Genomic DNA, 12,201 nt, shown 5'->3' with positions numbered 1-12,201 from the left:
GTTGATAGGATACTCTAACTAGTATCCACATCAGAAAGACTTTTTATAAGAAAAAATGGAAAGACTATTCGAAGTTGGTTCATATTTAAACAAATCTGTACTTTCAAACATCTAATTTATATTTTTTTTTTTTTTTGAACTTCTAAAATTACTCCCTACCTCTAATTTATTTTGGTTTTTCTCTAAATTATTTATTTCACCCATTAACATTTTCACATTCTTTAATTAATTTCAAGTAATTGAGGGACTAAATTTTAAAACTTAAATTAAACATATGAAAGTATATACAAACACTAAAATTGAGGAAAATATTACGCCTAATAAATATAAAATTATTATTATTATTACCATCATCATCGAGGAAAGTTGACAATATTATTTCATTGATGCATATACCATCTACCTTATTATAATTATTTTGTACTTTGTATATTTTCGGATTGAGTTAGGTTGGATTTCTCTTTTCTTTTTTTAAGCAACGGTTTGTCGAAGCTATCTAATATAATATGTTAGGACAATATTATAATTAATTACCAAAAAAAGAGGAAAAATTAGAGAACAAAATAGGATATATATATAACTCTTTTTATGTTGGAGAAATGTTAGATAATTAAGTATAAATAGTTGATAATTTGTATTTTTATTTTTATTTTGAGAAGACAATTTGTTCTAGCAATGCTAATGAGACAAAGATTAAGCATTTTAATTTGGAAATGGGAAATTAGTAGATTTTATTTCAATAAACTAATTTAGAACAAAGTCAAAAAGGGAAATTTGAGATTACTTTTCCCCAAATTGTCCCCTTCCTCTTTGGTTTTTTGCTATTGTTGTTTTGCATTATGTATGAAAGTGTTTTTCATGGTACAATAATTTTGTTATATGGTTTAGTTGAATTTTTATTAGAAAAAGACCGTCGTGGCTTTATTAACGAGATACATTTCTATATCTTTTAAAAATAATAAGACCGTTAGATGAATATTGGTCGGTCGTAATCGATTTTTTGACCAGACCGTCTTAAAATAGGCTAGAGTTAATTTAGTAAACGACAATCATTTAACTACTTAAAATAAAGAGATGGTTTTTATTTTTATTTAAATATCAAAAAAATTACATTAAATTTTTTTTATAATATTATAATATTTGATATTCTTATGTTTCTATAAATTCGATATCTAGAAGTGAATCAAGGTAAAATGCTTTAATGTAAATAATATAAATAATGTATACTTATTTGAAAAATAATAAACCGTTCATTCACCAAATTAAATTAAATTTTTACATTTCTTTATTCACATTTTATAAATTCATGAAAATCGATATTTTCATAGAATTAAAACTACGATATATTTTTATTTTCATCCATATCTCAAACAATTTATTTTTTTTCGGGGAAAAGAGTTTTCTAGTAATATTTTTTTTATTATTTTTATTTTGATGGGTAAGGAAGAGTATTTAATATTAGTTGTCCTTTATTTGTCATCTTATCGTTACAAAAAAATCATTTAGATGTTTATAATATTTTGTAATTTTCCTATATAAATACAGCTCCTTTACTTAAAAGTCTCATTGAATTAAAAATTAGTATAAACTTGATATACCAAATCTATATTTATAATATATATTAAGATTCAAATTGACAATATCATTAGAAAGACTAAGCTATAAATATATAATAATGTTATTAATCTACCATTCAAATCCCATAGTTCAACTTGGAAAGAGAAATATTAATATTGACATCCATCTTTATATGACTTAGATTTCTTTATAGTTGAAGTATCGAATATTCTCGATGAATGTTTATGTTTACGGGTGATTGAAATCTTGTTCGATAACAATTTGATTCTTTTTTTTTTTAATAAAACCTATAAATACTTTTTCTACCTCTAAAATTTGTACATTATTATAGACTTTTTACCAACGTCGATCTTAAGAAAGTTAGAAAGTTTTTTCCTAAAATCAAATAATTACGTTGTTTTTGTTTTTCAAAATTTAGCATATACATTAACTCTATCTCTAAATGTTTTGTTATCGACGATATACCAATATTTTAAAAAATTAAATTAAAATTTGAAAACTAAAAAATAGTTTAAAAATTAAATTCATCTTTTCAATTTGTTCAAGAATTCAAATACTTAATTAAAAATACAAACTTGTTAAGAAATTGAGATAAACAATACTTAATTTAAAAAAGAAAACATTTTAAAAATAGGAAAATATTAGAAATTATTAAGCAAAATCCATAAAATCTCTCTAACTTATTTAAGTCTTTCGTTATATTTTATAAATAGCTTCAATTCTTTTTCTTTTTGAAATAGTTATTAGGAGAAAAACCTAATAATTGTATCCATTTTTAAAGTCAAATAAAATTTTTCAAACTCAAATTATTAAACCCACGTAAATACTCACCCCATATTTGTACTATCAATTAAAAAAGTGACGTTTACAAAAATAGCAAAAAGAAAAATTACGATAATAGAATTCATTTCACTGCATTTATTAAATTGCAAAAATAGCAATTTTAAGAGTGAATAGTCCTCTTATAGTCATTTTGATAGTCGTCTTATATATCTAATTTTACTAGTCATATCTACAGTATGCAAAAAAAAAAAAAAGACGTTATAGATTTTTCTTTTTCAATTTTCTTGTCAATGTAATTTCCCTAAAAAAAACGTCCACACATATCAAAATAATACCCCTACAACATAATTAGAGGTTGAGATTTGATCACCAAAAGATATAAGGTTGTAGTAAAAATTTGTGATGGGAAAAACTATTACAATGCTATAAATACATGCAAGTCTTTGCATAACCAAAATGCCAAATAACATTGATCAAGAAAAAAACCAAAGGAGATATGAACACTTTGCTTCCTCTTCTTCTTCCTTCTCATCTTCAACTGTCACTTTATTCAATTTCCTTCACTACTTTCATTCTCCTCCTCATCTTCCTTCTCCAAAAATGCCTTCGCTCCTCTCCACAATCTTCACCTCCATCTCCACCAAAGCTTCCGATCTTCGGCCATCTTCTCAATCTCGGCTCCCTTCCCCATCTCACTCTCCAAAACTACGCTCGTCTTCATGGTCCTCTGTTTCTCCTCCGCCTCGGCTCTGTTCCCACACTCGTCGTTTCTGCCTCCGATCTTGCTCGCGATATCATGAAAACCCACGATCTCGTCTTTGCAAACAGACCCAAATCAAGCATCAGCGACAAACTGCTCTACAGCTCCAGAGACGTCGCCGCTTCCCCTTATGGTGAGTACTGGCGACAGATGAAAAGCATTTGCGTTCTTCATCTGTTGAGCAACAAAAGGGTTCAATCCTTTCGTCATGTAAGAGAAGAAGAGGTTAAATTGATGATTGAGAAGATTGAGCAGAACCCAGTTGGGGTGAATTTGACTGAGATTTTCTCTGGATTGACGAACGATGTGGTCTGCAGAGTGGCTTTAGGGAGAAAATACAGAGTGGGAGAAGATGGAGTGAAGTTCATGGGTTTGTTAAAGGAATTTTCGAAATTATTGGGAAGTTTTAGTGTACGAGATTTCATTCCTTGGTTGGGTTGGATCGATTGGATTTCTGGGTTGGATGGTAAAGCAAACGGAGTAGCGAAAGAGTTGGATAAGTTCTTTGACAGAGTGATTGAAGATCATATGAATCCAGAAAACAGAGCTGACATGAAGAATTTTGATGAGCAAAAGGATTTGGTTGATGTTTTGCTTTGGATACAAAGAGAAAACTCCATTGGTTTCCCCCTTGAGATGAAGAACATCAAAGCTCTAATCTTGGTAAGAAAATGTCTCTTTCCTTTGTACCCATTTAACTTTTGTCATGACACATTTAGTAACCATTTTGAAAACCGAAAACGTTGTGTATGTATATATATATACCATCAATTCGGTTTAGCTTTGATTGGTTTTTCCAATTAAAAGTTATCCCAATACGAACAAAAACTTTCAATTTTTATACTAAACAGTGAAACCAAACTCGAGGATTGGTATGTTTTCCAGGTTTTTTGTTTGACTTCTTTATATGAATCCTACTTTTCGCTTTGTCACTTTTGGTAGTTTAGAGTAACTCATTAAGCTCAAATAGACAAACTTCTTTATTTGATAACCTTGAGATTATGGTTACAGGACATGTTTGCAGCAGGGACAGACACAGCTTACACGGTATTGGAATGGGCAATGTCAGAATTATTGAAACACCCAGAAGTAATGAAGAAACTGAAGAATGAAATCGGAGAAATAAAAGGTGAACACAAAGGAAGCTATATAAATGAGGATGATATAGACAAAATGGTATATCTTAAGGCAATAATCAAAGAAACATTACGACTACACACACCCATCCCTCTTCTCGTCCCAAGAGAATCAATCAAACCTGTAAAACTAAGAGGGTACGATATTAAACCTGGAACTCGAGTTATGATCAATGCATGGACAATCGGGAGAGACCCAAAAGTATGGGAAGAAGCAGAGAAATTTCAACCAGAAAGATTCTTGAACAGTTCAATAGATTTCAAGGGTCAAGATTTTGAGTTGATCCCATTTGGTGCAGGAAGAAGAGGATGTCCTGGAATTGCGTTTGCAACTATGGTTATGGAGATAGCTTTAGCAAATTTAGTGCATAAGTTCGAGTGGATTTTGCCTAACGGTGAGGATTTGGACATGAGTGGAGCCTCTGGGTTAACCATTCATAGAAAGATTCCACTTGTGGCCACAGCAGTTCCTTGTTAGAGGAACACAAATCTAAAATTTTAGTTCAATACTAAGTTTTGTTTTATGGTTTAGAGAAAGTTAATAATGTATTTCTCTATAGTTTATAATTAAATTTGTATTTATATTTGGGTAAAAATCTTCCGCAGTGATTATTTATTTATGAGAATGTTATTACATTAAACCAACTATTTATGAGTTATTTATCAAACTAGAGTGAGCAACGATTAGTTGAAGTTAGTTTTTCAACCAAACCGACTACTATTTAGTAAATGTTCAAACCAACCAGACCACGAAAAAGTAGTAGATTCATGTCTATTTAAAGCCTTTGAAATTTTTAAAAAATGTTTTCGGTTTGGATTTTTCTCAAGCTCTCTATCTCCACCTACCACCTTCGATTTAGTTGTTTTTTGTTAGTCAACTCTTTTTGGTCTATCATACTCATCCCTAGACTATAGGAATGAATTCCAAGTTTTAAAATTATAGAGAATAAATTCTAAATTTCTCTAAGCTATATAGATCAAATTTGTAACCATTTTTTTTTATGTTATTTTGGTTACTTTTAACTTTTAAATCAAGATGAACATGATTCAATTGACATACAAGTGTGTTAGTAGTTAACGAGATCTATAGTTCCAATTTTCTTACCTTCGATTAGAGTAAAAAAGATAAACAAAACGTATACGATTTTACGTTAAAAGTCAAACTTATTTAATTAAGTTGTATTTATTGATTGTCATTAAATTTATTTCTCTTCCCCTTGGTTTCCATATGAGAACTTTTATAAAACATAAAAGCATAGAGGACAAACAAACTTTGAATAATAGACACCAACTTGAAATCTAATCAATCTCTTTTCTATCTTCACACACCATTGTCAATTTAATGTATGGAGGATGAGAGGAGAGAGTAAATCCCATCATGCAAATTCCAATAATTGAAATAGTATTTATTTCTTTATATATATAGAAAATATGTGAATCTCTTTAAAATATAATATAAAAAGTTTCTTAATTATTCTCAAATCATTTCATTTTTTTTTTCTAAATTAATATTCCAATCATTGTAATTATTGCTTTCTTATTAGTTTTTTTCTCTTTTATAGACATTCTAGACTTTTGTTTTTGATAATTGTATTTGTGATAGGATGAGTTTATGCTTTTACTAAGTATCCAAAAGTTTAATGAATTTAAAAATTTTAAATGCATAATTATAATGAAAATAAATAAAAGAAAAATAACAAATATAATATTTCTTTTTATAAATTCATTTCTTTTTTTTTTTAAATTAAAATATATGTTGTATCATATATTATATTAGAGTATTTTTAAATATAGTAAAATAAACTAAAATATTTAAAAAATATATAGTATTTTTTTTAGTCTATTAAAGATAGAAATTGATAAATTTTTATTATTGTCCATTAAAATTAACGATAGAAGCATATTACTGAAATTTGTAATATTAATCTGAAATTTTTCTATACTTTGTAAATATTTTGTTAAATTTAACCTTTTTTACAATTCTAATATTATATACTATAATATAAAATAAGGTGCCTTTTCTAAAATATTTAAAATATTTACACTAACCGTTTTAAAATTCTAAAATCGTTTAGATTTGATTGTATAAATTTAGCTATTGATTTATTTTTTTAATTTTATTATTTAATTGTTACACAATTAGAATTTTTTAATAGTTTTGTTATATAGAATATAAATATTTTTTCGAATTTTTATTTTATTTTGAAAAACCCTTTATTAAATAGTCTTTTCCATTCTTCTATTTTTCGAGAAAAGAAAAAAACTCTATTATTAAATATGTTTTTCAAAAGTAATAAAAAAATACAAACTATTTATAAGAAAAAAACCTCTAAGCAAAGACTAATTAAATTGATTTTGACATAATAAAATAAAAAGTTTATCTGTTTTGCCATATCGAACTTATTAAGACTTAGAAAACAGAACAAGATAATAAAAGCTTCTTGCGGCGGCGATACAATTCAACGCCGAGAAAATCAACAAACCGCGTCTTCTAAAAAGATCACTTCACATTATGATCAACCTTTTCTCCACCTCCTAATCTTCCATTATCTTTACTAATCCCCCCATCAACCCCCTATTCTGCTGAGATTTCACATCGCCGGCGATGGTTGCTGATATGGAACCACGGCATCAACGCCGACCTCTGTTACAGTTACTTCAGCTTTGTATCTTCTTCCTCTTCTTTTTTTCTTCTTATGCAGTCGATTTCCTCTTCAATTCTTTCTCAAACGAATCAAATGGCACTGATTTCATTCTCATTAGCGACGCCAGATTCGATTCCCCTGTAATCCGCCTCAACAACGACTCAAACCAAAATTCAATCGGTCGAGTTTTCTACCACACGAAGCTAATTATGAAACCCACTTCGAATTCCTCAACAATTTCTTCTTTTTCAACTTCATTTGTGTTTTCGATCTTGCTGGAAGTCGCTACTAGTCCAGGCTTCGGTTTGGCCTTCGTTCTTTCCAATTCTACTTCCCCTCCCGGCGTCATCGCCGGCCAATACTTCGGTCTCTTCACTAATTCCACAACCCACGTGGTTGCTCCACTTCTCGCCGTCGAATTCGACACCGGCCGAAACACAGAGTTCAACGACCCAGATGATAGTCACATCGGAATCGATTTGAACAGTGTGTTGTCGAGTAAAATACACGGCGCTGGGTATTTTGATTCTAATGGGCAATTTATTCCGATTCAGATGAGAAATGGGCAAAACCTTCGCGCTTGGATCGAATTCGATGGGGCAAATTTCGAAATTAATGTCACAATTGCTCCAATTGGAATTCCTCGTCCTTCGATACCCACTTTGAGTTTTAGAGATCCTTTGATTGCGAATTATGTATCGACTGAAATGTTTGTGGGATTTTCAGCATCGAAGACAAAATGGGTTGAGGCGCAAAGGATTTTAGCTTGGAGTTTTAGTGACACTGGGGTTGCTAGAGACATTAACACCACAAATTTCCCCGTGTTTATGAGAGAATCACCACCATCTCCTTTGTCGCCAGGATCTGTTGCCGGTATTGTAATTGGCTGTGTTCTGTTTGTGATCATAGTTTCTGGATTTGGGTTTTTTTGGTACTGGCGAAAGAACAGAGCAAAAGAAGAAGATGATGAAATTGAGGACTGGGAACTTGAATATTGGCCTCATAGATTCTCCAACGAGGAGCTTTCACAAGCTACTGATAAATTTTCCGATGAAAATCTGTTGGGATACGGCGGATTTGGAAAGGTATTCAAAGGAACTTTACCAAACCACACGGAAATCGCCGTTAAATGTGTAAATCACGATTCAAAACAGGGGTTAAAGGAATTCATGGCAGAAATCTCAAGTATGGGTAGGCTTCAACATAAGAATCTAGTTCAAATGCGAGGATGGTGCCGAAAAAAAAATGAATTAATGTTGGTTTATGATTATATGCCGAATGGAAGTCTTAACCGGTGGATATTTGACAAACCCACAACGCTACTCAGCTGGAAGCAGCGCCGCCGTGTACTCGCCGACGTTGCAGAAGGTTTGAACTATCTCCATCATGGTTGGGATCAGGTGGTGATTCACAGAGACATAAAATCGAGCAACGTGTTGTTAGATTCAGAAATGAGAGGCAGAGTCGGCGATTTTGGGCTGGCGAAGTTATACCAACACGGCGAAACTCCGAACACCACTCGAGTTGTTGGGACTTTGGGGTATTTGGCGCCGGAGATTGCGACGGTGGCTACTCCAACAGCGGCTAGCGATGTTTATAGTTTTGGGGTTGTGGTTCTTGAAGTTGTGTGTGGGCGACGGCCGATTGAGTTGGCGGCGGAGGAAGAAGAAATGGTGCTCATTGATTGGGTGAGAGATCTTTACTCTGCCGGCCGGTTGATTGCGGCGGCGGACTCGAGAATCAGAGAGGAGTATGAGGTTGAAGAGATTGAATTGATGTTGAAGCTTGGTTTAGCTTGTTGTCATCCGAACCCTGAACGCCGGCCCACAATGAGAGAGGTGGTGGCAGTTTTGATCGGAGAACAACCATCAGAGGAGTCGGTTGAGCTTTTATCGGGATTGGCCAGTGGCATGGTTGACGACACTCAAGATGTTGATATGTGATTACATATAATGAAGCCGTCTCTATTGAATCTTTGCAAAGAAAGGTCAGGAGATGGAAGATTTTACTATTTCTACAAAAGGAAAGATTTTGATATTGATGCCAAAGAGACAAATTCTGAAGCTTATGAATTGATTTTGTAAGTGCTCAAAAGCCTTCCTTCATGTATAGACACTTTCATCGTCTTCGACAGCCGATCTTCCTGTTTTGATCCCCTCGCTTTGTGTTAGAACGAGTTTGTATAAGAGATACCATTCGTACCTTTGAAGTTAGGCCTTCCTCTAAAATACATTTCATGTTCTTTCTCTGTACATTTTGAGTATGGAATTACATTTCATAATCTTCTTCTTCAGTCTTTGTCGTCTTAAAGCAATCTCGATGAAAAGATGGCTAAAGCGGCACAGAAGAAGATATGAGATCCAACCTTTTCCGCTACTCAGGGGCTTGGTGGTGTAACCTTTGTTAAGTTCTATTGACCTTGTGACTTTGCTCTGCTGTTTCTTTGTTCTTTATTCTTTAGTTCTTTCTTCTTTAGATAAGAAAGTTTGTTCCCTATATGAAAAGCAATTAGTTTGTAACGAGGCAGATTCCTTTTTACTAAAAAATTTCTGTCGAAAGGAGAAGGGGGGATTGGTATGGGAGTAATAAATTATACAGGGATCTTGCACTTAAAGCTAGCTCATTTGGGATTCTTTTTAGCCTTCTTCATCACAATGTCAATTGATTTATACAAACAAAGCCAAAAATTAAAGTAAAATTGGTGGTGATCCTCTTCTTTGTTGTGTTCTTCATTGCCTTAACAGGACCTACAACCTGTTAATCGCAACTCGACTTGCTTGACAAGCAAACACACTCAAACAAGTTCTTCCCGGACCGCCGCTGTCGAAAATCAGAAACTTTAGAAGAAGGAAGCAACCCCATTTCCTGTTGACACTCGTTCACTTTCTTCCCTTCATAAACAATGGTAACCTCGCAATATTCTGGTGCATTCTTTTTCACAAACTCTCCTTTTGTCATTCTTTTTCCCAGTAGCCTATCAAGAAATTGCACTAATCAGATGGGTATTTGAAGAAAATAAACCCCCAAAAATGGATTGAAAAAAATGAAAGCTCCAAACTTTGTGGAAAGTGGCTTTTTGGTCCCTATGACCAAATTGGTGATATTGAGCACTGGAATTAGTTGAAGGATTGCTTTGGCTGTCGTGTTGCCCTCCAGAAGCAATGTGTCCACTGTCACCTGAGACATCCGGATTTCAAACACAAAGGTTAAGGTTTCGACATGTTTTAAAGTATGGAACAATCTAGTCGGCTGATGTATTTATGTTAACACATGGACGCTCCGATATTTTTAGTGTAACATGTGTTAGACATGCATAGAATCTTCTTGAATAAACTACTTTGAATTTGGTTGTGAAATACATCAAACTACTTTAAATTTTCAACGTTATAAAAATAATATCTTTCAATAGATGTGTCATTGTCGTGACCATGACCGTGTCCTAAACTTTAAAAGAAACGACATGTCACCACTGTGTTTGTGTTGTGTTTAGTGTCTCACCTTGGCATCAGTGCATAAGCGGATGTATTTTTGCAGTAGATTTCTCCTTCTGTTGTTTTCTTCATTGATATACACTCTCAATTGTTCTTGGCTCAATTGGCTTCTTGCTAATCTTCCAACTGAAATCAAAATGAATTTGCAGGTAAAAATGCTGCAATTTACAATTATTCATGAACATAGATAAATTTCATCCCCATGACTATGCTAATATTCTCTTGATCGTATATTTTTCTTGTGTGTTTAAAGAAATTTTCCCTTGCATAAACTTAATCTTCTGTTCCATCACATGAAGAGAGGATCACTGGCAGCAGATTTTCTAGTTTAGTTTTCTTCTGTCATCTAAAGAAGAATTTACCTTACAATCTATTCTTGAGTTTGACTTCTTAAAAGGAACACAAATCATCAAAAGAGTAAAAAGGAATATAATATATACATTACCCTATGACCCATGTGCATCAAACATCCTTTACCGGTCGTGATGAAATGCCGTAATTATGTTATTTATGATTTTAGGCCTAGAATTTAAAGAATGCACCATATAAATTCTCTCTGCCCTTGGACATAGCTAGAATGGTGAATGAATCATGTAAATCTCTGTGTCGATTCTATGTTATTTACGTTTATCTCTAATTGTTGATTTCTTAACCGTTAGATTAGGCGAGAAAAACAACTTAGAAGATGGAAAGAAAGGGAAAGAAAGTAGAAGTCTTGATGTACCTGGTGTGGGGATGTAGGTGAGTGGAGGGAAAACATGGAGAAGAAAGACACAACAACCGGGTGAGACAGCATGATCAAGGGCCCATTTAAGCACATCTATATCATCTTTACCGACGGCAACGTAAACATCGGTTGCACCGCCGTCTCTGCTACTGATAATCGTCTTACTTTCGTCTCCAATCTCGACGATTTCTGGGGACATAATCCTTGCACTGTAGCATTGCAGTTGTAACTCTGTTGCTCTCCCTTGAAACTCTTCTTCCATTTCTTAGCTCTCTCACTCTCTCTCTCTCTCTTTTGGTCACGAAGAACAATGAGAGTTGATATGAGAACGAAAATGACAAGAATGTGTTTTTAGTGGGTTGGAAGTATAGAAAGGAAAAGACATTCTTGCTTTCATAACCACAAAGGAAAAGAGAGAAAAAAAGAGAGGATGGATAGATTCTCTTTTGTTATCATGGGCCTGCTGCCATAGACATTGTTATGTCAACATTTGCTTTTCTTTTTCTTTCTTCTTCCTTCGTTGTTGTGCGTGTCTTTGGTTAAGTCAAACAAAGGAGGTGAAAAAACCAAAGAAATTCTTTTGACTTTGCTTCTCTCAAAGTGAAAAATTTGACGAATATCTTCAACATACCTACCGTTATCTTTTAATCGATTTTGTTTTCTTACATTTAAAATCTTAATGAAAACAGTCAGTACTCCAAACACATACTATTATAACAAAAAAAAGTATTAAAATAATCTTTCGATATAATAATGTAGAAGAACGAAAGGTTGGGAGCAAGAATTTAAAAGTAGGTACCTATCAAAATAACTTAAAACAATTGATCGTTCTAACATTCCATCCTTATCATGGGGCCAATATAGAATATATATGATTGTAGGGGTGGCACATGCTGCCAATAATGATTCTTCCAAAAGTTTGCAAAGTCTTTTCCAACTTCTCTTCACTTTTCTTCATAATACAAAGATAAGCCTCATCTAAAAACTTCAATCCTTCCCTCTATTTAAATACAAATTAGTTCTTAAATTTTCAAATGGGTAATTAGAATGAAATCTTAGAAATAATAATTAAGTATATTAC

The 12,201-nt window shown here is 32.7% G+C and overlaps 3 protein-coding genes across 3 annotated transcripts; 2 read left to right on the top strand and 1 right to left on the bottom strand.

Moving 5' to 3' along the window:
- Nucleotides 1-2,728: 2,728 nt before the first annotated feature.
- Nucleotides 2,729-4,853, top strand: LOC103502374 (cytochrome P450 736A117-like). Its single transcript, XM_008466291.3, has 2 exons — nucleotides 2,729-3,784; nucleotides 4,133-4,853. The coding sequence occupies exons 1-2, from the start codon at nucleotides 2,858-2,860 to the stop codon at nucleotides 4,733-4,735; spliced, it is 1,530 nt and encodes a 509-aa protein (XP_008464513.2). The 5' UTR covers nucleotides 2,729-2,857; the 3' UTR covers nucleotides 4,736-4,853.
- Nucleotides 4,854-6,592: 1,739 nt separating this feature from the next.
- LOC103502376 (L-type lectin-domain containing receptor kinase S.1) lies at nucleotides 6,593-10,235 on the top strand. Its single transcript, XM_008466294.3, has 2 exons — nucleotides 6,593-8,982; nucleotides 9,647-10,235. Exon 1 carries the CDS (start codon nucleotides 6,863-6,865, stop codon nucleotides 8,843-8,845), a length of 1,983 nt encoding a protein of 660 aa, XP_008464516.1. The 5' UTR covers nucleotides 6,593-6,862; the 3' UTR covers nucleotides 8,846-8,982; nucleotides 9,647-10,235.
- Nucleotides 9,411-11,613, bottom strand: LOC103502375 (U-box domain-containing protein 33-like). Its single transcript, XM_008466293.3, has 4 exons — nucleotides 11,118-11,613; nucleotides 10,401-10,519; nucleotides 9,961-10,079; nucleotides 9,411-9,876 (listed from the first exon to the last, which is right to left on the bottom strand). The coding sequence occupies exons 1-4, from the start codon at nucleotides 11,380-11,382 to the stop codon at nucleotides 9,660-9,662; spliced, it is 720 nt and encodes a 239-aa protein (XP_008464515.2). The 5' UTR covers nucleotides 11,383-11,613; the 3' UTR covers nucleotides 9,411-9,659.
- Between the last annotated feature and the right edge of the window lie 588 nt (nucleotides 11,614-12,201).

Source organism: Cucumis melo, chromosome 2 (assembly GCF_025177605.1).
Source record: "Cucumis melo cultivar AY chromosome 2, USDA_Cmelo_AY_1.0, whole genome shotgun sequence".
Taxonomy (NCBI): Eukaryota; Viridiplantae; Streptophyta; class Magnoliopsida; order Cucurbitales; family Cucurbitaceae; genus Cucumis; species Cucumis melo.
The sequence above is the reverse complement of the archived record's forward strand: the minus strand, read 5'-3'. Positions and strand labels throughout refer to the sequence as shown.